General features: G+C 49.8%; 1 protein-coding gene across 1 annotated transcript in view; it reads right to left on the minus strand.

Annotated features, from left to right (window-relative positions):
• Positions 1 to 15,458, minus strand: part of LOC138392982 (nuclear pore membrane glycoprotein 210) — a 108,210-nt gene extending 92,752 nt beyond the window's left edge. Inside the window, exon 1 of the mRNA XM_069483980.1 lies at positions 15,262 to 15,458. Within this exon, the coding sequence (XP_069340081.1) occupies positions 15,262 to 15,431 (170 nt within the window). The 5' untranslated portion in view covers positions 15,432 to 15,458. The remainder of the gene's footprint in view (positions 1 to 15,261) is intronic.
• Between the last annotated feature and the right edge of the window lie 8,337 nt (positions 15,459 to 23,795).

The following is a 23,795-nucleotide window of genomic DNA, read 5'->3' on the forward strand; positions in this document are numbered from 1 at the left end:
GTATAGAATTCTCCTGAGCCCCCTGCCCCCTGAATGCACAGAGTGGTCCACCCGGGGGGTGGGCAACGGAGGAGCCCGCATGGCAGCGCAGCCACACGAGGGCCCATGCTCGGCACTGCACACCCCACGGGTCTGGATAGGTCTGGACACATAACGTCATGTATCCACCATGACGGTATCATTCAGAATAGTCACACTGCCCTAAAAATCCTGTGTTCTGCTTATTCATCCCAATTTTTCAAAAATCCTTAAACAGCCATAGTTGTTAAAAGTTACAGGTTATTTTAATAATACACGTTATTTACTCCAACACATCCCAAATATGATTCAGACGTATGGCACTGGCTGCATTTTAAGTGCTCACAGTCCCGCGTCTGGGTCCCTTTGGGCTGCTGTAACCAAATACCATAAACGCAGGGGTGGGGCAGGCGCTTATGGCAACAGAAATTTACTGCTCACAGTTCTGGAAGCTGGAAGTCCAAGATCAACCGGTCTATCGGGTGTCTGATGTGGGCTCACTGTCTGGCTCCTCGACGGCTGTCCTACCACCATCCCCACATGGTGGAAGGGGACGGGGAGCTTTCTGGAGCCTCTTTTATAAAAGGGCACTAATCCCACCCAGGAGGGCCCTGCCCTCACGATCTAATCACCTCCCAAAGGCTCTACACCTCTTAATGCCATCACCTTGGTAATGAGGTTTCAACAGAAGAATTTGTGGGGACACAGACATTCATGTGGTGAGTGGCTCCCATGCTGGCCCAGCTTCCAGGCCTCACCTCCCGGTGGAGCAGCCCCACAGGCGAACAGTGCTTTTCACTCCTGGGGTCCCTGGGGACGTCCTCTAACACCTGTGGAGTTCTGAGGGCTGACTACACAGCAAGAACTGCAGCCTGGAGAAAGATAGAGCCCTTGCCTGGGAAGGCTGGCACTGGGCCATCTCAGCAGGCCCCACCTCCACGCTGGGCTTGAATCCCTGCACCCCACGCACCCAGACGGCTGAGCTCTGTGCAGTGGGGTCCAGCTCTGTCCTCCCCCAGGGAGCAGGGAGGACGGGAAAAGGAAAGCACTCACCAACAGAAGGCTGCCACGCCCCACCCCAGTCCCCCAGGGTCTTCTCCCTCTGCTCAGGACCCTGCATCTGAAGCAGCAGGAGCTTATTCCACCATCTACCAGAGGGTTTGAGGCAGTTTAGGCTGTTTTTTCTGTTACCAGCACAAGAGTTCTTTTCAGTTATCTGACTTCCTTCTCAGATATTCCAAGCCCAACCCTAGCTTTGGGTGTACCTTTAAGGGGCACAAAAGAACCACAAAATCCACCAACTATGTGTCCTCATCTGTAAGGCAGGGCCTCCACCCATCCTGCCTTCCCCACAGGGAGTGCGCAATGCTGGATAAAACAGCACACTAGAAACTCCATCAGAGAATTATAAATGGAAAAGTACGAACCAAACTCAAAGTGGTGACTGCCTTGGGGGGTAGGGATGGAAACCAGGAAGAGAGCAGTAAAGGGGAATTCATTTTACTTCTTTAAAAAAAAAAAAAAAAACAGACTGGAAACAAATATACACATTGTTACACAATGGTTAATTCTGATGGTAGAGATATAGGTATTCATTATTCTTTTTTTTCTGTGTTATTCTAACTTCTAAATAAAAATATCTTCCCTCTAATATTGGATGTAACTTAAAGAACTACTGCTATGCCCTCATTTTACAGACAGGTAAACTGAGGCTCAGAAGGAAAAGGGGATTGGTTTAAGGCCATGCCAAGGACCAGGCTGGTATACAGGTGTTCCAAAGGTGGATGCTTTCTGCTATCTGAGTCACCTCCTGGCCACACAGAAGTGCCCCTCCTGCTCCGGGCTGTCTCTGCATCTCACACTGCTCAGGAAGGGCCTTACCAAACCCTACGCATGCCCCTGGAGATTCGGGCTGACTCTTTCCTGGGCTGGGAATGGAAGAGCTGGCCACCCGTGTGCAATCTGGGAATGTTTCTCCTTCCAGGATCTGGGCAGAGAAGACCGATGTCTGCAATGAGGGAGGGTAGGTGATTCTTCAGACACAGAGGTTAAACAAACCGAGCCAGGCAGAGAGAGACGGGGAGTGCAGGAGGAGATTCGACAGGTGAGAGCAGGCAGGAACAGCTCCTCTCTCGAGAGCACTGAGATATCCGGGGACAATTTTTTTTTTTTTTAATGAAAAAATAAAAGTGTTCTGGCAGAGCTGTGATGGTTAATTTTATGTATCGAGTTGACTAGGCCACAGAGTGACCAGATATTTGGTCAATGTTATCCTGGCTGTTTCTCTCAGGGTGTGTTTGGACAAGACTGGCTTTCACATCGGAGGACTGGGTAAAGCAGACGCCCTCCCTGGCACGGTGGGCTTTGTCCAATTAGTTGAAGGCCTGAACAGAACAAAAGGCTGAGTCAGGGAGAATTCCCACCATGCCTGACAGTCTGGAGTGCGGACATCAGTGTCCTCCTGCCTTCAGACTCAAAGTCAAACGTCAGCTCTTTCAGGTCCGAACTCATCGGCCTTCAGACTGAAGCTGAACCATCACCTCTCCTGGAATCTGCAGACCTTGGGACTGGTCAGCCTCTATAATCACGTAAATCAATTCCTTATACTAAATCTCCCACACACACACAAATATACAAGCATATATGAGATATGTACAGGATATATACACCCTATTGAATATATATGACGTATACAGAGAGAATATATATGCACTATTGGTTTCTTTGGAAAACCCTGACTGAGGGAGGGTCTAAGAAATGACAAGGAGAACTGAGGAAAATGCCCACCACGTGTTAAGCTCAGAGCTAAATACTCATATCCATCAGATCACTTAATCAGCCAGCAGCCCTACGGAGGAAAACCAAACTGAGGCTCAGAGAGATCAAGTAGTTTGCCCAAAGCCACACAGCTGTAAGCAGCGGGCCCAGCGATCACAGCTAGGTCTTGGCAACTCCAGATCAGACACTTCCCATTATATGAGCATTTTCCCCAGGGTATAATACACACACCACCAGAGAGGTTTAGATGCTGCACAAATGAACTATTTTTTAATTGAATCGTTACGTATTTTAATTATTATATATTCATTTTGAAGTGTTTTAGGAAAAACAAATACACCAAACTCATGAGCTCATAAATGTTAACGTCAATGTTTTAAAAAGTGAGTCATTTTGAAGGAAATGTTAAGTAAATTCTACTAGAGGTAGTACATAAAAAGGCTGCATTTTGACAGTGGCACAAAGTGACCGCAGTTTGGGAAGCACACCACTCCCCAGGACACCTCAGGGAGGCATGGGTCAAGGGAAACCCTGCCCTGCCACGCCAACCATGCCTTCTCTGCTGCTGGTTCTGTTATAAGCTCCAATTTCCTAACATTTCTGGGAAGACAGTGGCAAGGGAAACCTCCAGCATCGATATCAGCTCTAAAAACCATATAGGACTCTCTCTCCGGTTGGGTAGACCCACCGTGAGGAACAGAGAACTGCTGGACGATGCGTGTGGCCATGACAGCTAACACAGGCCCCGAGCAGTGCAGGCTCTGGGCCACATGTGGGCCGTGCAACAGCTCGGCCCATGCTCTCAATGGGGCCAGAGACGCAGGGCTCAGGGACAGCCATGCACTCACTAAGTGGAGAGGGCAGAGTCTGCACACAGGGTTGAGCAGCTGAGACACCAGCACTGTCACCTGCCACCCGCTGAAGTCAGGTCCACCAGCTCCACAGCCAAAGAAACAGAACCTGGCTCGTGAGGCTTTTCTGCTAAAGGGCCTTCCCCTGGCCACCTAATTTAAAGTCACTACCACCCCTCAGAAAGGACACTTGCTCCTCCTGCATCCATCCCTCTTCCCTGCATCTCAGCTGGCGGGCAGTGTGTTTGCCCCACCCTCCCACATACCAACGTCCCCCAGGCACAATGGCAGGCTCCAGTCAGGAATGGTGCCCCTGGCTTTCCCTGGGACCCCAGTGCAAGCAGTGCAGTGGCACTCAGTAACGGGGCCATGGCTCACTCAGTCCTCTCATCTGTTGGCATCTGGTGGAAGGTGAAGTCGTAAGATAGAAGGGTGCTGCCACTCACCAGCTGTGTCACCCTAAGTGAACAACTTAACCTCTCCGGGCCTCTGGAGCCTCATCTGCACGATGGGTATAAAAATAGTGCCTACTGCAAAGGGCTGTGGTGAATTAGATGGGACAATAAATATAAAGCTCTTATCACAGTTCTCAAATTTAGGAAAAAGGAGGGGGTTCCCAAATGAGGGGGCTATGGTCCTACAATATTTGGCACAATTCTGCTTTTTAAAAAAAGAAGGAAAGCTGAGCACAGTGGTACACACCTGCAGTCCCTGGCCAACTCCTGGGCACCTATACAAGATCCCATTTCCCAAAAAAAAAAAAGAAAGAAAGAAAGAAAGAGGCCGGGCGCGGTGGCTCACGCCTGTAATCCTAGCACTCTGGGAGGCCGAGGCGGGTGGATTGCTCAAGGTCAGGAGTTCGAGACCAGCCTGAGCGAGACCCCGTCTCTACTAAAAATAGAAAGACATTATATGGACACCTAAAAATCTATATAGAAAAAATTAGCCGGGCATAGTGGCGCATGCCTGTAGTCCCAGCTACTCGGGAGGCTGAGGCAGTAGGATCGCTTAAGCCCAGGAGTTTGAGGTTGCTGTGAGCTAACCTGACGCCACGGCACTCACTCTAGCCTGGGCAACAAAGTGAGACTCTGTCTCAACAAAAAAAAAAAAAAAAAAAAAAAAGAAAGAAAGAAAGAAAAGAAAAGAAAAGGAAACAAAGAAAGAAATGCAGGTCCTTCCCTCCTGTGATCATTCATGCTTAAACCTGTCCTACCTCTTCCCTGAATGAAGCCCGGCCCTGATACCCCGGGGTCAGGTCCTTTCCCCACTACCAACCACCTACATCCTCAGAACCATGACAAGGTCACAGGCCCAAGGTCACACTGCCGGCAAGACCCTGAACCACCTGACCTCTAATCTCTGCTCAGAAGCTTCTTCCACCCCACCCACTTTCCCGCCTCTGTTCCTCTGCCTATGCTGTTCCCTCCGATTCACACACCCTTCTCACCTGCACTTACGCTGCCCAACCCTCTTGGCTCACGGCAAATGACAGCTCTTCCACGGACTGTCCCGATTCTCCTCCCCCACAGCACCACTGGCTCCCCGTGAGGTCTCTGATGCATTCATTCGTTTATTGAAGACACATTTATTGAGTTATTCAACATTCCAAGCGCTGTTCTAGGTGCCAGGGACACAATAAAGCACAAAACAGGCATTCGTCTCTCCCTTTGTGGAGCTCACATTTTAGTGGGAGAACAGGAATAAACAAAATGAGTTTATATGGATTAGTTAATAAAGGCTACGGACAAATAAAGCAGGTAAGGGAAAGGTTGCAATTCTCAACAGGACGGTCAGAGGAAGCATCACAGAGGGTGACATGTGAGTAGAGACCTCAAGGGGAGGCAGGAGTGGCTCTTTATCATGAAGGGGTGACGAATGTTCATCTCAAGACTACTGTAGATCTTTTCTTCTTTATTCTGATAATATGATGAATTACAGTGATTTAAAAAAAATGTTAAACCAACCTTGCATTCCAGGGATATACCCTACTTGGTCCTGATACAGTACCCTTGTTATATTTTTCTGGATTTGATTACCTATTATCTTGGTGCTTTTGGTCTGTGGGGGTTTTCTTTCCTTGTAATGTTTTCGTTGAGTTTGCAATAAGCATAACACAGGGCTCATAAAAATGAGCTAGGAAATGATCACTCCTTCTGTCTCCCCTGAAAGAGTCTTTAAAATACTTGTATCATTTCTTCCTGAAATGTTTCATAGAATTAACAGGCCAGGCCATCTGGGCTTGGAGTTTTCTTTATGAAAATGTTTTTAATTACCAACTTAACTTTACCAGTGTACCAACTGCAACAAAAGGCATGTGGGCTGCCTGCCTTTCCAAGTGTTTTCAGAACCATCCCAAAAGTTACATGCAGCAGGCAGGTCAGGTGTGCCCACCTGCCAGCTGCTGGAACTGAGCTCAGCGGCTGTGACATGGCCACGCTGTGTGCTCCATTCTCGACGTCCTCCCAGATCACACCAGCTCCCCCGCATGCCCCAGGTCTGCAGTTTGGTGAACAGGCAAGCAGGGCAAACACTGACTCGTGAGGGTTGTTCCTGCTGGGGACGTGTGCTACCCAGCCGCCACCTCTGTTTCAGTAACAGCACCCAACTTTTCTGTGGGTACCTGCCTGCTGTGGTCTGAATGTCTGTGTCCCCACAAAATTCTTAGGTTGACTCCTCACCCCCAAGGTGATGGTGTTGGGAGGTGGGGCCTTTGGGAGGTGATCAGGTCATGGGGGCAGAGCCCTCATAGATTGGTTAACTGCCTTACAGTAGAGGCCCCAGAGAGCTGCCTCATCCCTTCCCACCATGTAAGGACATGGCAAGAACGCGGCAGCCTCTGACCCAGTAGAGGGCCCTTGCCAGAACCTGGCCACGCTGGCACCAACCTCAGATGTCCAGCCTCCAGAACTGTGAGAAATAAATGTCTGCTGTTTATAACCCACCCAGTCTGTGGTACAGGCGGAGCATCCCTAATCTGAAAGTCCAAAATCTGAATCTGAAACCTTTGAGCACTGACATGACACCATAAGTAGAAAATTAAACACACAGGTACTTAACACAAACTTTGTTGCATGCACAAAATTATTAAAAATATTGTATAAAATTACCTCCAGTCTACGTATGTAAGGTATATATGAGACATAAATGAATTTCATGTTTAGATGTGAGTCCCATCCCCAAGATATCTCATTATATATATGCAAATATTCCAAAATCCAAAATATCTGAAGTCCCAAACACTTCTGAACCCAAGCAGTTTGGATAAAGGATACTCAGCCTATACTTTGTCAGGGCAGCCAGAATGCACTAAGACACCACCTCTTCCTGCTCTCAGTCCATGAGGCTCCAGAGCGCCCACTGGAGGCTGAGAGGCACACGACTGATGCGTCCTGGCCCATCAGAGCCACGGGCTCCCTCATCTGCAGATGGGGGTTCAGACTAGAGCATGCACCCTTGGTGAGTCCAATCAGAAAGGGTGTCGTGGCTTACGTCCTACCAGACTTGAAGCTGGGAGGCTATAGCATTAAAGCTCTTATCTTGCTACCCCAGCAAGTACGTGGCCAAAACCAAGACACAGAAGTAAAGAACTAGTCCTGGTGACATCACATTAGCCCCTGTGACATGAAGTCTGAAACAAATTCTGCCTGGGCATTTCCCTTTCGTGAGCCAAAACAACATGGCTTTGTTTCATTTAAACCTTTTAGTTTGGGTTTCCTGTCACATACAGTTGAAAGCGTCTGGACAGATAAAATCTGCACACCTGCCGCCAGGAATAATTTCTTTAGAGCTCACTGTCTTACTTCATTCAGACCACTGGTACTATATTTAAAAACAACAGTAACTTTCATTTATTCCACGCTGTCAGGCAAAAGTAAAATACATCACAAATACTTCATTTATCTCACAACAATCCTATCAAAACCCCCATTTGGTACATGAGGAAACCTTTGCATGGATGTTAGGTGACCTGCCCAAGGCCATATCCCTAGAAAAGGGCCTCAGTGACGTGTGGCTCCGGCTCCCTGGTCTGCACACTGCGGTGCCCTCTTGTGCTGGTGCACACGAAGTTCAAAACAAGGCCCGGGAGGGGCTGGGGCCCCAGACGCCAGCAGAAAATGGCCTTAACTTTTGCCTGTGTCAGCCCCCACCTCCAAATGTATTCTTAATACTGCCTTTTCAAGGTGTCGTTGATGTTTTAAAACTCTGTTGAAGCAGACTAGGTAACCAGCCGTCCGCTGAGAAGTGCTGGCTCATTTCCTCAGGCACCCAAGGCTCTCAGAAAGAAGTCGATGGCCGGGTCTGGAACACGGCTCTGCCACTAACTGGCTGTGAGACTCCTCATCTCAGGATCCTCATTTGCAGAGTCGGTTGTCACTCAAACCAAAGGGGTGTTTTGGGTTTACTGTTTGTTTGTTCATTCTTAGGACTAGGTGGGGAATAATATGCAAAGAGTTGGACAGAAAAATTGGTTCTCCTATGTTGGGTCCCTCTGGCTATCCCCTCCACACACTGCAGCCCTGGAAGCCCCGGCCTCTGGACCTGCCGCCTCGGGGTCTGCAGTCTCTGGCCAGCAGGGGCAGCTGCCTGGACACCTGAACCCTCCGACAGCCCTTCCCCACCCTTGGGCTTTCTGTTGGCCACCTGCCCAGGTGCACTGGCACCCAGGTACCACTTGTATCCTTTTCTTATTTTGTTCTTTTAAATTGATTCTTCCTTACTAAAAAAAGTACTTTAAAAGGAAACTTTATACACTAGTAAAAGTAGAATACTCATTGTCTGCCATACACCCTGATGAATCAAAACAGTGTCACTAGATTCCAGGAGGACACTGTTGCCTGCAGAGGCCCTGAGCCCATCTATCTGCTCTCTCGGAAGACAGGAAAATAGTAGCGAGTGTTAAGGAAAGTTAGGATGGTGGTGGCCAGGGGCCAGGGGTAGGATGAAATGTGGAGTTATTTAACGGGTACAGAGTTTCAGTTTGGGAAGATGAAAAGAGTTCTGGAGACAGATGGTGGTAATCGTTGCACAACAATGTTAATGTGCTTAATGTCACTGAATTCTACACCTAAAAGTGGTTCTGGATAAATTATGTTTTTTTTATATATTTATATATATATAATCACAGTTTAAATAAAAGAAAAAAATTGGCCGGGCACGGTGCTGTAATCCTAGCACTCTGGGAGGCCGAGGCGGGAGGATTACTCAAGGTCAGGAGTTCGAGACCAGCCTGAGCAAGAGCGAGACCCCGTCTCTACTAAAAATAGAAAGAAATTATCTGGCCAACTAAAATATATACATAGAAAAAATTAGCCGGGCATGGTGGCGCATACCTGTAGTCCCAGCTACTCGGGAGGCTGAGGCAAGAGGATCGCTTAAGCCCAGGAGTTTGAGGTTGCTGTGAGCTAGGCTGACGCCACGGCACTCACTCTAGCCCGGGCAACAGAGCGAGACTCTGTCTCAAAAAAAAAAAAAAATTAAACAACATATTGGCACCAGAAGAAAACGTTTATGCTGAGAAAATCTAAAGCATTGACAGTGAATTTTAAAAGAGTGAATCTTTCTCATATCCACTGTCGCCCAAGGCCGGGCTGTCACACAGACAGAACGTGCCAGTGCCTAGGGGGCTGTCTTTGAGGGAGACGTGCCCCACGCTCCCCAACACAGGACAGGAGGCAGGAGGCAGGCAGAGGACGGGGAACCTGGAGACACGGACGTCAGGCCAGAAAGCACCAGTGAGAAAAAAAGAGAAGTGAGAGCCGCACCAAGAACAGGGACGGGTGGGGCAGTGGACGACACAGCCCACCACCCTCCACCCACCTGCAGGGTCCAGCCCCTCACGGTGCACAGAGGCAGGGTCTGCAGAGTGGAAGCTACCCTGAGGGGCTGCCGGAGCCCAGGCAGAGCAGGGAACCCACAAAGGAAGCAGGAAGAAAACAACCCAGGCTCAAGTCAACAGATACTTCCTGGCACCTCCCCGCTGTGGGGCTGGTAGAGGGAGGTGGGCAAGGCCCCCTCCAGCCCTGTGGGAGCCACAGATGCAAGCAGCCCCGGGGGCCGGGTGCAGGGGGAGAGCAAGGCCCAGTCCAACCCCGCCCAGCACCTGACCTGGCAATCCCCTTCCTGTCTCCTAACCACAGCCCACAAGGTCCCACACGGCCCCACACGGCCCCGCCCGGCCAACCTCTCTAACCTCCCCTCCTACCACCCTTGCCCTCACCAACCGTGCCTCCTTTGTGCTCTTCTGACCAGCTCAGTCCCAGCTCAGTCCCTCCTCGGGGCCTTTGCACTTGCTGTTCCCTCCAGCTACACCTGCTCAGGTCCCAGTCTGACTCCAAAGAGGCTTATCCCAACCACACTACCCAAAAACCCACCCCATCTCCTGTGGTCCTGAGCTCAGCATGCTGTTCTGTTTCCCTCAAAGACGTATTCCTAAGTTAAATGCATCCATCGATTTCATCTTAATTATTTAACTCCCGTAATCAACCATGAGTCCCACAAAAGCAGGGCATCACCTGCTCCTACCCTATCACATCCCTGGACCTGCAGTAATTCCTGGCTTACAGCAGGAGTCACAGGTATTTGTCACCTATTTATTCATGAAACACTCACGGTCCACCAATGCCTGTCCTGCGTTCAGGCAGGACAGGCCTTTACACACTGCGCTCTCCTGGGCCCTGCAGGAGCTCTGGCATCTCGGCCCCGCCCTCCAACTGCCAGGAGTGACACCAAAGGGGACCCTAGGTGGCACCACACTAGGCCAAAGCCTGAGATTCTAAGGCCCCTGGCAGAAGAGAGGAGGAAAGAGATTTGATCTGGGTGTGCAACAGTGAAGGGTGCACACAAATGGGTGGCAAGGGGAGAAACTCTCGGCCCAGGGAGGAGAAGTACAGCAATGGGATAGGGGAAGGCAATTTGAATGGGTGCAAAAGGTAGCCTGGCAGGCCCCCAGTTGAATGAAACTCGCTTTTCTTGGTTATGTTCCCACTTTGTAAATTTTTTATTTTAATTTTGGGGCCAGCTTCCCTCAGGCCCTGCTGCCTCACTTGCCCAGTTGCCAGCACAGGAAGTGCCCCTCCTCTCTCCTGGGGGCTTTGAGCCCTGAGTCCAGCAGAATGCAGCTGGGCTGGATCAGGCCTGCCGGGCTCAGTATGCTGCGGGGTCTCCAAAGAGCCAGAGGAAACCCTTCCCCCACCTTCCTCCCCAACTTTACTGACAAAAGGCTGCAAGGTGACTCCTTACTACTTCCTCCTGCTGCAGCAGGCAGAGGGACCCTCGATGTCCATACCCAAGGGTGGTGCTGGCATGTGACCTCCCATAGTCACTGGTCAGCAAAGAGAAAGGGATTGTGGGGTCTTTCATGCCCACTGATTCCCCAATAGTCATCTGAGCTGCCTGGGATCAGCACAAGGACACTTTCCACAGCGTGGTCCCATGCCCTCCCTGGCCCAGAAAGGGCTCCCACTTGCCTGCCCACCAATCTTTACACCCATGGCTGAGAAGTTGCCCGGACCATACAAGACAGGGTGCACCCTGGTACAGGACCAGGCCTGGCAAACACATCAGGCACCTCTAGGGTACCCAGAGGAGGCTTTCAGGGACAGGGAGGGAGGAGGAAAAGTCTAGGCACAGCTCAGAACAGTGGATGCCACAGGTGCTGCATCCAGAAACTTTTTACCAGGTCCACACCCACCCTCACCTCAGGCAAAGGGAACCTGCCGCTCACACTTCACAGCAGGGCTGCTTCCCCCAGGGGCCTGAGATGTCGAGCAACACCCTTTTCCCCCAGGGGGAACCAGTGGCTGCCTGAAAGAGGGTAAAAATGCTCAAAAGTTTGGTCTCTCCTTGCAAAACCTACAGTGTAATTCCACTCCAGAGTGTCAGGTGGGTCAGCCCAGGGCTAGACTTTATCCAACACCACATCCTTGCTCATCTTCCCTTCCCTATCCCATGTCAACAGAAAAGAACCCAAACTGTAAAATAATTTAGAGAGGTTTATTCTGAGCCAAGTATGTGCCACCAGGAGCAAGTGGACTCCCAGTGGTTGGGTTACGGTTTGGTTTTATACATTTCAGGGAGACAGTTATTATACATAAAGTCACAAATCAATACACGGAAGGCATACACTGGTTTGGCCCGAAAAGACAGGATATCAAAGTGGGGGGCCTTACAGGGTGTAGGTGGGCTTAAAGATTCCTCGATTTGTAATTAAAGAAATGAAGCTTTGTCTAAAGGCTTAAAATGTTTTAAGATAAAAAAGCCTGTTAATCAGAGACAAGTTAGGACTCACGATCTCCAAAGTAAATTGGGGACCTGCAGGTGTGGTTTAAGCTTGGTCTCACACAGCCTTAGGCCTGGTAATGAGTTACACAGGACACCTCCAAGAAGGGAAGGGGACATGAGGAGGCTTGTGTGACCTCCCTTCTCATGGCAACCCAGCTTTAGGTTATTTCTGGGGTCCCCTTGGCCAAGAAGGGGTCCCTTCAGTCAGCTGGGGGGCTTAAGATTTTATTTTAGTTCACACCTACTTCCCAGAAGAGCACCTTCTGGTAAACCCCACACCACAGAATCCTGCCTCAGGCTCCACTTGTGGGCAACCCACCCAAGGTACTCACTGGAGGATCCAGAACACCCTGGGAAAGCACGAAGGGGCGATGCAACATCCAGCCAGCAGAATGGTGCTGGACACTGAACCCTCGGGAGGATTCTGAAGCAACACAGAAAAACACTTGGGCCTTAATGTTAGCTGGTGGTTACCGAGCGGCCCATGTAACCAGGTTTGAGGCAGTGTAAGAAAGGGGAAACATACATGACTAAAAGGAAACCAAAATGCTGAGCGTGACTGTATAACAGTCAAAGGATTATGGCATGATTTCTTTTTCTCCTCTATTCTCCCAGTTTTCTATATACAGTCATTTTGTATATAAAAGGATACCTTTAAAAGGAGATAATGACATATACTTTATGAACCACTTTCAATCATGCAAAATATCTAAAAGGAATTAGGAATTTGTCACACCACCAGCAATGCCAGCCAGGTGCAATTGCAGGGATTCAAGAGTCTGGCAAATTAGCCAGAGGCTGCAAGACCCAGCGTCTAATAGGGTGGACAGGGAGCCGCCCCAGCAACTTCTGCTCCAACTCAGTCTCCATCACCACCCTGCATGACTTTGCAGAGATCACTTCCCTCTCTGAGGTTCAGACTCTCCCAATCTGAAATGCGAATAGTTTAGACTAGATGACCTCTATGGTTCTAATGTAGGGGTAAGGCAGAAAGGGAAGGTCGAGAGAGCGTGAGGGTAGCCATTTTGACCAACACCTGACCCTAACCACCCTGAACAAGGAAGTCACCAGGATGAACTAAACTTCCTGTACAAGTTTTAGTTTTCTTTGTTTTTCATCTCAAAGAGTGAACAATAAAACAATCTCTGGATGAAGAGCTTGTTTTCCTCCCAGGTTTAGATGACTGTGGATATACAGCCTGTCTATATGCCAACTCAAAATCCCCAAAGGAGATTCTTCAAAACTAGAGCAATAGATGGCTGCACTAGGAATAGCACCACTAAAAATAAAGAAAACATTTTCAGAGCTTGACTGATGGAATATTTTCCTGTGAAGTTAAGGGCAAATCACAACCACCAAACACCTCTGAGAAGACACTTAAGTAGCCACACATTTGCAATAAAAACTATGGATCTGACACTAAACAAGTTATAAGGTACTTAGCACTTCTCTGATGCATCAGAGATTAGGAATGTTTTTTCCCTTCCTCCCACCAAGTAAGTTAAAATCCACCAACACCAACATCCATCAGCTCCTCTCAGAAAAGAAAATGCAGTCAGGGAAAAAAAGAATAGTGCTGTTATTTTAGAAAAAATAGTATAGTTACGGAATCTCAGAAGAAGTAGCACACAAATACATCCAAAGGGATTCACTTGAAGCCAGCTGTTTTTAATAACCAGCTTCCTCTTTCCTGCCTATGTGTCAAGAGAAGAGACAATTTCAACAGGAGAATGAGCGTGTGTCTCCTCCAAAGTACTAACAGCTGAAGACAAGGGCTTAGACGGGAAACAGAAAACTGAAAACCCGAACTCAGTCTCTGATACCAAGCTGGAAATAAGAGCCTCCAGGCAGGCACATAAAGCACTAACCCCACAGCGCAGTGGGCTGACACAGCACTTCTGGATTTCGGGAGGCAGACTTCGGTAAAATAAACAGGGGCAAGCAGAGCAAGTAGCAGAGAGCACCGGTCTGAGCTCTGGGCATCGTACTGACGTATACACCCCGACTAATACCCAGACAGACTTAAAACACACAATAAATAGGGGCAAGCAGAGCAAGTAACAGAGAACGCCGGTCTGAGCTCTGGGCATCGTACTGACATACACACCGCGACTAATACCCAGACAGACTTAAAACACACACGCTTGGCTCTGCAATGTGGTCACACCTTGTTAAGCCTCAACCTTGACCCAGCCTCGAAAGAGAAAAAGAAAAGAAGCTGCGAAAGTGTATCCTGGGGGTGTGAAGGGGGCAGGAGGCTACCTCCTTTCCCTCCCTGGAAGCAGGGCTGGCGGTGTGGCCCAGTCACACCCCCTCGCCTGCGGCAGAGGCTCCACTCTTCCCGCCTGCAAAACGAGGGGCCCTGGCCAGGCCTCCCTGCAGGAGGACAGAGGCCTCCAGTTTCATTAGTCCCCGAGCTTCCACAGGCCACCTTCCACGGCCCCCCCCCCCCATGAAGAAGACCTGAGTGCCCCAGGAACCCCTCGGGGAGGTGATGAAAAGGGACTTTGAGCATCAAGGCTCACCCCACCCTGGGCAAGCTGAGGTGAACCACCAACCATTCCCTTGCCTCTCATTTCTCATCTGTGAAACGGACCCCTGGGGTTCCCTCCGAAAACCCTTTCATCACAGGTTTACGTTCCTCCCAACGACGCTAGCGGTACGGCTCGGCCCCCACAGTCGCTCCCACGCCTGCCGGGCGCCAGCGACGAGGCCCCGGGCCCTGCACAAACTCAGGAAACGGGGCCTCCAGCCTGGGGCTTTGCAGGGCCCTGACCGCCCGCTGCCCGGAGCACTCGGGCCGAAGAAGTGAGACCACCGGGCCCCGCCAGAGCGCAGCTGCGCCGGTGCCGCCCTCTCGGAGATCCGCTTCCCAAGTCGGCCCCGCGCAAGCCACACGCGGCAGCGCCACACGCCCCTCCCAAGTCAGCCGGCTCCTGGGCCCCTCCTCCCGCACGAGCCCCGCAAGAGCCCCACACACAGGTCACGGCCCGCCAGGCCCGGGCCGGCTCGCCCCCGGCCAAACCCGCGTGGAGGCCCGGGAGACGCCATGCGCAGTGGCGGCAACCCGCGCGGACGCCGCCGGGTCACTCAGGCGCGACCAGTCGCTGTGGCTCCGGCCGCGGCCGCCAGGCGCCCCGCGAGAGCGCGCCGCGCACCTGCCGGCGCCGCCGGCCTCCCGTGCCAGCCCGAGCCTGGAGGCCGCACGCGCCCGCCGGCCACGCGGGGCCGTCCTCCCCGCCGGCGCACCTGCAGCGAGCGCCCGCCCCGGCCCGGCCTCCCGGGCTTGAAGGCCTCCCCGCCCGGCCCGGCCCGGCCGCCGGCTGCGCCTCACCAGCGGTAGCAGCCCTCCGAGGCCTCCAGTGTGAAGTTCACGCGCGTGGCCCTCGTGAAGGGCAGCAGCACCTTGGGGATGTTGAGCTTGGCCACCGCGGCGGTGGGGCCCAGCGCCAGCAGCACCGAGAGCGCGAGCAGCAGCGGCGGCCCCCAGGCCCGCGCCGCCATCCCAGCGGCGCCTCACCTCCGGCGACCCGGCGCCTGACCGCCCGCGCGCTCCCCCTCGCGCCCTGGCGCGCGCCGGCCGGCAGGTGACGGGCACGGGAGGGCGGGGGCGGGGCGAGGGCGCAGCCTCGGGCGCTTCCTGGGCCCCCGCCGGCCGAGCGCGGGAACCGAGGGGGCCGCGCTCTCGGCGACCCCGCCCCGGCCCGCGCGCCGGAACACGGGGTGGGGGTGGGGGCCGCGTGCCCGGGCCACCGGAGCCCAGAGAGCAGTGATGGGGCGCGCGCCCCGCGGGCACCCCAGGACCGCGCGGCCAGCCCCGCTCAGTTTTCTGGCCTTCACACTCTTGCCGTCCTGGACGCCGGTGGGAGCCTCGCGGCCGTGCGCAGCGGCCACCGGCCCTGCTCAGCGCCTCCGGCGGCAGAGCCAGGCCACCGGCTCCTGAGACCTTGTCCCCAGGCCGGCCTGACAGTCAACACGCGAAAGGACACACCCCCCAAATGTCCTGGGGTGTGGAGTACCGGTGCCTGCCTCATCCAGTCCATGCTTCCCACAAGAGAGACCCTCCGTTCCGCCAGGGGAAGCCAACCGCTGAAGCACTGAGGCTTCCTCTCCCTTCAGCCTCCTCACAACCTGCCCAGGGGGCGTTTTGATCCCGTTTCTCTGGGAGGAAACGGGTTGAATGGCCCCCACATCCCCCAGCCAGCAGGGCAGCGCTGGGGGCTCTCCGATCCCCAAGCCTTTGTTCTCTGCGCTGCACCCACTGTCTTCCGGAAGCCGTTAGAGGTTACCGAAAGGTCAGATTTAGAGCGCCAACACTGTCAGAAGCACACCCTGCGCCTTCCCCCACCCTGGCTAAGGAAAGTTCAGCGTTGCTAAATTCATCTGCACACAGAAACTGAAGGTCTTAAATTAAGTCTACGCTTGCGCTCCATGGTTCCTCATTGTCTTGGTCGTGGTTTGCATGGAGGGGTGAGGCACCCTGTGCTGCGCAGTGCTGCAGGAATGTAAATCTGGTCCTGCAGGGAAGGCCCAACCTAGGGAGGTCAGGAAAGGGGCCCAGCTTGTGTAAGGAGTGCAGGAAGTGTGTGCTGACTTGTAGCCAGGAAGACACACACTTATGCCACTGAGTGCCGAGGAAGGAGAGGCTAAATTTCAGTCAGGCTCAGAAGGCTTTTTGGAGGAGGTGGCCTTGGCTTCAGCATAGATAGACATCTCACTGGGCGTCAGAGAGGTCCAGGCAAGGCTGAGCCTGCTCTTCCGGGATCATGGGGCCTCGGGATGGTGGTGGGAGGTGTTTGGGGTCTCTCCTCAAACGCCAGGGAATGTGTGTGTTGGGGAAAACCTTCTCTAGCGGATCCCAGTGCTGGGGGAATGGGGGCTCCTTCCCTGTGTGCAACCAAGTGCTCCAGGAGGGGAAATTCCAATGGGTTCCCTTCTTTGAAGAAAGGAAACAAACAATTGTATGGAAAAGGCAGCCTCAGAGCGGGCATTTGTGAGGAAATCTTTGGGTGGGTTCTAGGTTACACATTTTATTGATTCATTTTTGAGCAGGTAATACAGTCATGTTAACTTTAAACTAAAAAGGCTCAAAAGCGTTCCTAGTGGACATGATTGCCCTTGCTGTCTCACCACCCAGTAGCCTTCCCCATAGGCAGCCAGTGTTTTCTGCTACAGTGCACATCTTGAGAAATGTTATCCATATGCAAGCAAATATATACATAACACGGTGCATATATATGCCTTGCCAGGCAGGTAACTAAGTAAAGGGACCAGGGGCATTAGGGGACTAGGGCTTTCAGGCCCCCTAGGATCATAAGTCCCTGTGGCCCCATCCTTCTTTCCAGGTCAACTGGTTATTGAGGAGAAATCAGTAACATGGATTTTTAGGTGAAACATCTGCATTATAAATGATGGCAACTAATTCATTGAGAAGAACCATACACACTCTTGGACATTTATTCCAGAGAAATGAAAACTATGCTCACACAAACAGCTGTACATAAAATGTTCAGAGCTTTATTTATAATAAGTGAAAACTGGACACAGCACAGAGGTCCTTCAGTGGGCGATGGTTAAACTATGGCACATCCACACCATGGAATAGTTGTCAGCAATTGAGAAGGAACAGACCACCAGTCACAGTGGCTCAGGCCTCTGGTCCCAGCTACTTGGGAGGCTGAGGTGGGAGGATCACTCAAGCTCAGGAGTTCGAGGCTGCAGTGAGCTATGATCACATCACTGCACTCCAGCCTGACCAACAGAGCAAACAGAGCAAGACCCTTCTCTTAAAAAAAATAAAAAAGGAACGTTGATACATACGGGTTGGATGATTCTCCAGGGAATTATGCTGAGTGGAAAAAAACCAACCACAAAAAAGTTGCATAGTGTATAATTGCTTTTATATAATTCTCAAAATGGCAGAATTACAGAAGTATAGAAGGCTAGAACAAATGAGTGATCGCCGAGGATGAGGGGCAGGGTGAGGGGTGGGGGGTGATGTGGCTGTAAAAGAACAGCATGGGGGTCCTTGTGGGGATGGAAATGTTCTGTGGCTTGACTGCATCAATGTCTCATTCCTGGTTGTGACATTGTCTCATGGTTTTGGAAGATGTTACCACTGGGGTAAATGGGGTAAAAGGTACATAGGATCCCTTTGTGTTGTTTATTACAACTGCATGTGAATCTGTAATTCTCTCAAAAAAAGTTTAATTGCACAAACAAAAAAGCAGGCATACAAACAGGCCTACCAAAACACATCTGAGTGGACACAGCTTGCTAACCACCTGTGTTTAAGGTGACTTAAGGCAATCAGGACATTTTCCCAGCAGAAAATAACCAGTGGAAAACAACAAAATGATGGGCAAAACATTTTCCCATTTGAGGTTTTCTCCCTTTACATTGTCCTTCAATTTGTCTCCCTACCCCCAATCTCAGTTTTCTGCAAACCCGGTAAGGGATGGTGTCTGGAATGGGGCCAGGGATCCATGGGTGGAGGCCACCCCCACCTTGTCTGTGTGGTCTGTTTCAACTCCTTGCCATTGGGCCCCCTTCTCTGGGTGTCAGTGCTTTGTCTGGTACGCAGGGAGGCAGCAGTAGGTGATGGCCTGAGCCGACCATCCTGCTCCAGGCACAGAGACCCTCTGGGATGGGAGAGACCACAGATTCCTGTGAATCAGTTGTCTACTGATAAATAAGGGGAGATAGGAAAATGTCTCCTGTGACTTACACCAAACAGTGCCTCCCAAACATCTGTCACCTCCTGCCACCCTAAATTTTTTTTTGCAATATCTGAATACCACCTGTACTGTTATTTCCTATTTGTCTTTAAATCAAAGTGTTTACATATATTTATTGAAGAAGCAAACTCTGTCTAGAAGACCAGTATCAGTTGCCCAAATAGAAGTAGCCATAAAATAAATACAATGGAACAAAGGAATGCCATCAAGTTACATGCAAACACTGTTTTCTGCTAAAGGCTCGGGGCCCAAGGTGTGCTCTCAGGGCCTTCGGTGAGAGGATGACCAAGCACAAGACAGTGTCAAAGACACAACCACACCAACATGGACCTTCATCCCTGAGCATACAAGGATTGAGAGAGAATTTTAAAGGCAATTGACTTTTTCCTAGCCTCTCCACCATCTTTTTGTTACAGTAATTTTTAAGACTAATTTTACAACGGAGAACCTCAAAGAGTCATGAAAGTAAGCAGACTGGTATCAGGAAGCCCTGTGACGGTCCAGGCCTGTGGCCACAATCCACAGCCAATTCTGTTCCTCTCGGCTATTCCAGACCCACCCCCAACCTGTATAATTTTGAAACAAATCCAAGACATCCTGTCATTTCATCTATATTTCAACGTAGAGATAAGTTCTAACAGATACTTGTATTACAGATACAATATAACCACCATACTATTATCCCACCTAAAAAAATTAATAATAATTCCTTAGTCATAAAATAGCCAGAGTTCAAATTTCCACCTGTCTCATGCATGTCCTAATATCCTTTTACAGTTTGTGTTTTAAGCATCAGAATATGAGGCTCACACATTGCAACTGATTGAAATGTCTTTTAAGTCTCTTTCAATCTGTGTCTCTTTCAATCCTCCGTGTCTCTTTTCCCCCTCGCATTCACACGTTGCCCCTTTCTCTCTGGAGTAGACGTTCATATGTTGAAACATCCCCAAGCTCAGTCCTGCCTTGCTGGGGCCACTCACACCAGCCGCCGGCACATAGTATTTTCTCCAGGTGCTGCCACTACAGCAATGGGCAGAGTCTGCCCCAGGCTATGGTCGAGGCCCTGGAAACCTAGGAAAGGCCCCACCATGGACCTTCAGCATCATCTCTACGCTGGAAGCCTTGGAAAGTAAACAAGAAGAAAACCACGGGGAGCGTTGGAATGGCTTCCGCCTTTGAAGAGTGCTTTCCAAAGCAGCATACTCAAGATAATGGCACCATTTAATTACAGAAATTGCTGCGTTGTATCAATGCCCAGACTTGCCTCCTGCTCATGGGATCCAGCGTGCGTGTGTGTTTTGCTCTTCCTCAGGATGCTCTTCTCACACTGGCCACGCTCATCCTCCGCCAGAGTCAGTGACCATTTGCTTCGCCAGTGAGCTTCCTGTGGGCTTCCCTCGCCTGCGTCTGGGAAGGTGATGGCTGCGGGATGAGGGATTGCAGCCAGCTTGTCATGCCTTCGGGCCTCCTTCGAAGCCTAGGCAGACACCTGTTATCCCAGCTGCCCAAACGCGATTCCAGCAGACCTCGCTAGACACATGAGGGGGTCCTCGGACATCTCCAGGCCACCAGAGCAGAAAGAGAGCAGAGTCCCTACTCCTTACTTTCCAGAACTGCCCCGGCCCACCAAACGGCACAGTCTCTTTTTGTGATGGTTGTTTCATGTGTCAACTTGACTGGGCTAAGGGATGCCTAGAGAGCTGGTAAAACACGATTTCTGGATGTGTCTGTGAGGATGTTTCTGGAAGAGATTAGCATTTGAATCAGACTGAGTGGAGAAGATTGGTACCCTCACCAATACAGATAGACAATCCAATCCATCAAGGGCCTGACTAGAACACAAAGGTGGAGGAAGGGGAATTTGCTCTCTGCTTGCACTGGGCCACCGGTCTTTTCCTGCCCTTGGATTCTGGAGCTCCTGACTCTCAGGCCCTGGGACTCTGGAACTTACACGGGCACAGCCAGCTCCACAAGGCGCCCCCAGGCTCTCAGGCCTTTGCACTCCACCGGGAGTCACCTCTCAACTTCCCGGGTTCTCAGGCCTTCAGACCTGGCCTGAGTTGCATCCCTGGCTTCCCTGGGCCTCCAGCTTGCAGACAGCAGACCATGGGACCTCTCAACCTTCATAACTACATGAACCAATTCCCATAGTATCTCCCTGTCTGTCTGTCTGTCTGCCTGTCTCTCTCCACACACACGCACCTCCTCTTGTTTCTGTTTCTCCGGAGAGCCTGACTAACACACTTCTGTTGCCTCTGATCTCCACCCCGGTACTAGAGTGGTCAGAACGGGTCATCACACCCTGCAGCAGGCCAGCCCCCACAGCCGCCCAGGTGCCTTGGGCAGAGCATCCAAACCTTTGCCCACGTCCCCAGGCCCTCTCACCTCTACCTCCCACCTTCACTCCTTTGGCCTGGCCCACCTGAGTGGTTCACACTTCCAGTGGCACACCTAGCGAATTTGACCTCCTAAGGAGGATCATTTTTGAACTTTTCAGTAACAAACATTAAATGTAATATAATAATGTCTAGAAAAAAATAACATTTTCTTTTGTTAAATTTTCTTTTGTTTTTTGTGGGGTTTTTTTGTTTGTTTGTTTTGTTTTCTTTTTTTGGAGACAGAGTCTCACTTTGTTGCCCAGGCTAGGGTGCAGTGGCATCATTATACATCACTGCAACCTCAAACTCCTGGGCTCAAGTGATCCTCCTGCTTAAGCCTCCCAAGCAGCTGGGACTACAGGCACGCGCCACCACGCCTGGCTACTTTTTAAATTTTTTTGTAGAGATGGAGTCTCACTATATTGCTCAGACTGGTCTTGAACTCCTGGCCTCAAGTGATCCTCCTGCCTCAGCCTCCCAAAGTGCTAGATTACGGGCATGAGCCACCATACCCAACCTATTAAACTTGCTTCTGTATATAAGCAAGCCAGAAAAATTTTCAAATGAAAAATAAAATAAACATTACAGCCAAAAAAGGAGAGGTAGTGGCTTAATATTTTTAAGTTACATTAATGTATTTTTTTAGAAACTTATACCTACCTATCGGCCTGTTGCAATAATAAATAACATTAGAGTGTACTGAACATTAAATAATAATAAAAAGGAAGGAATTTCAATTTTTAGGCTAATATGCAAATTCAGTAAAATAGTTCATGTGTAAGGTAAGAGTTGCACTTACCAAACCAAAATATTACCTCTAGCAGTTCACACTCAGTTTCACCTTATAAAATTTAAATCAAATAAGAATTATAAGTTGTCACATAGAATAGCTGCATAGCAGTAGCAGTCACTCAAGCTCTTTGTCTTTACAATCACTACGCCTTCGCTGGTTATGTTGAATCTGTTGTAAACACAGGAATGTATAACACCATAGGGGCTGGAGACAAGAACTGTCCCCGAAGCAAGGACAAATGATTCCACAAAGTTACAAACTTACTCTGGAAACAAACACGTGCCCCAAACCCACATGTATGGGAGGCAGACGTGTAACTGGAGTTTTCTAAATTACCATCCATGGGAATACATTGTTTATTAAAGCATAAGTTTTTTTAATGTTTTATTTTAAAGTTTATACGTTACTAAAATTCAACCACACAAAGGCAACAAAGTAACAATAGATAAATTGAACTACATCAAATGTAAAAACATCTGTGCACCAAAGGACACAATCAAAAGGGTGAAAAGGCAACCTACAACATGGGAGAAAATATTTACAAATCATATATCTGATAAGGGGCTGATATCCAGAATATATGAACTCCTACAACTCCATAACAACAAAACCAATAACCCAATCAAAACAATGGGCAAAGGACTCGAACAGACATTTCTCCAAAGCAGGTATAAAAATGGTCAAGCACATGAAAAGATGTGCTTTCATCATTAATGTTCAACATCATTAATTATTAGGGAAATTCAAATAAAAAAATAGAATATGAGGTATCACCTCGCACTGAGGCTGAGGCGGGTGGATCGCTCAAAGTCAGGAGTTCGAGACCAGCCTGAGCAAGAGCGAGACCTCGTCTCTACTAAAAAAAAAAAAAAGAGAAAGAAATTATCTGGCCAACTAAAAATATATAGAGAAAAAATTAGCCGGGCATGGTGGCACATGCCTGTAGTCCCAGCTACTGGGGAGGCTGAGGCAGTAGGATCGCTTAAGCCCAGGATTTTGAGGTTGCTGTGAGCTAGGCTGATGCCACGGCAGTCACTCTAGCCCAGGCAACAGAGCAACACTCTGTCTCAAAAAAAAAAAAAAAATAGTAATAAAATAAAAAAAATTAAAAAAAATAAAAAGACAGACAATAACAAGTGTCCAGAAGAATAAGGAGAAACTTGAACCCTCGAACACTGTTGGTGGGCGGGCAGAACGGTGCTGTCACTTTGGAAAGTTAACCACAGAGTTACTAAATAATCCAACAATTCCACTCCTAAGTTTATACCAAAGAGAAATAAAAATATACATCCACACAAAAACTTGCACACAAACGTTCATAGCAGCAGCATTCATAATAGCCAAAAAGCAGGAATAACTCAATTATCCATCCACCGCCGAAGGGATGAGCAGAATGTGGTGTGGCCATACCATGGAATATCATCTGATAATAAAAAGGAGGAAAGTACTGATAGATGCTACACATGGATGAACTTTGAAAACATTATGCTCAGTGAAAGAAAGCAGTCAGAAAAGGACGGCTATTGCATGATTCCATACGTGTGAAATGTCCAGAACAGGCAAGTCCATAGACACGGGAGGTGGGTTAGTGATGGCCTGGGGCTGGGGCGGGGGAGTGGAGAGCAGGGACGGGGAAGACTGCTAATGGTTACAAGATTTCTTTTTGGGGTGATTAGAATATTCTAAAATTAGATTGTGGCATTGGTTGCACAACTCTGTGAGTTTCCTAAAACCACTGAACTGGACACTTGAAATCAGTGAGTTTTATGATCTGTGAAATGTATCTCAGCAAAGCTGTAAAGCAATTTGGTTGGAAGCCCTTACATTGATTTTTCAACACATAACAGGTTATGACCCACAGTCTGACAATTTGAGAGATTATTACACATTTGTTCAGGAGATGTGAGGATGGGTGTTTATTACAAGATTTTCTGTACGTGTGAACAAATCAGAAGCATCT

Source organism: Eulemur rufifrons, chromosome 10, assembly GCF_041146395.1.
Source record: "Eulemur rufifrons isolate Redbay chromosome 10, OSU_ERuf_1, whole genome shotgun sequence".
Lineage (NCBI taxonomy): Eukaryota > Metazoa > Chordata > Mammalia > Primates > Lemuridae > Eulemur > Eulemur rufifrons.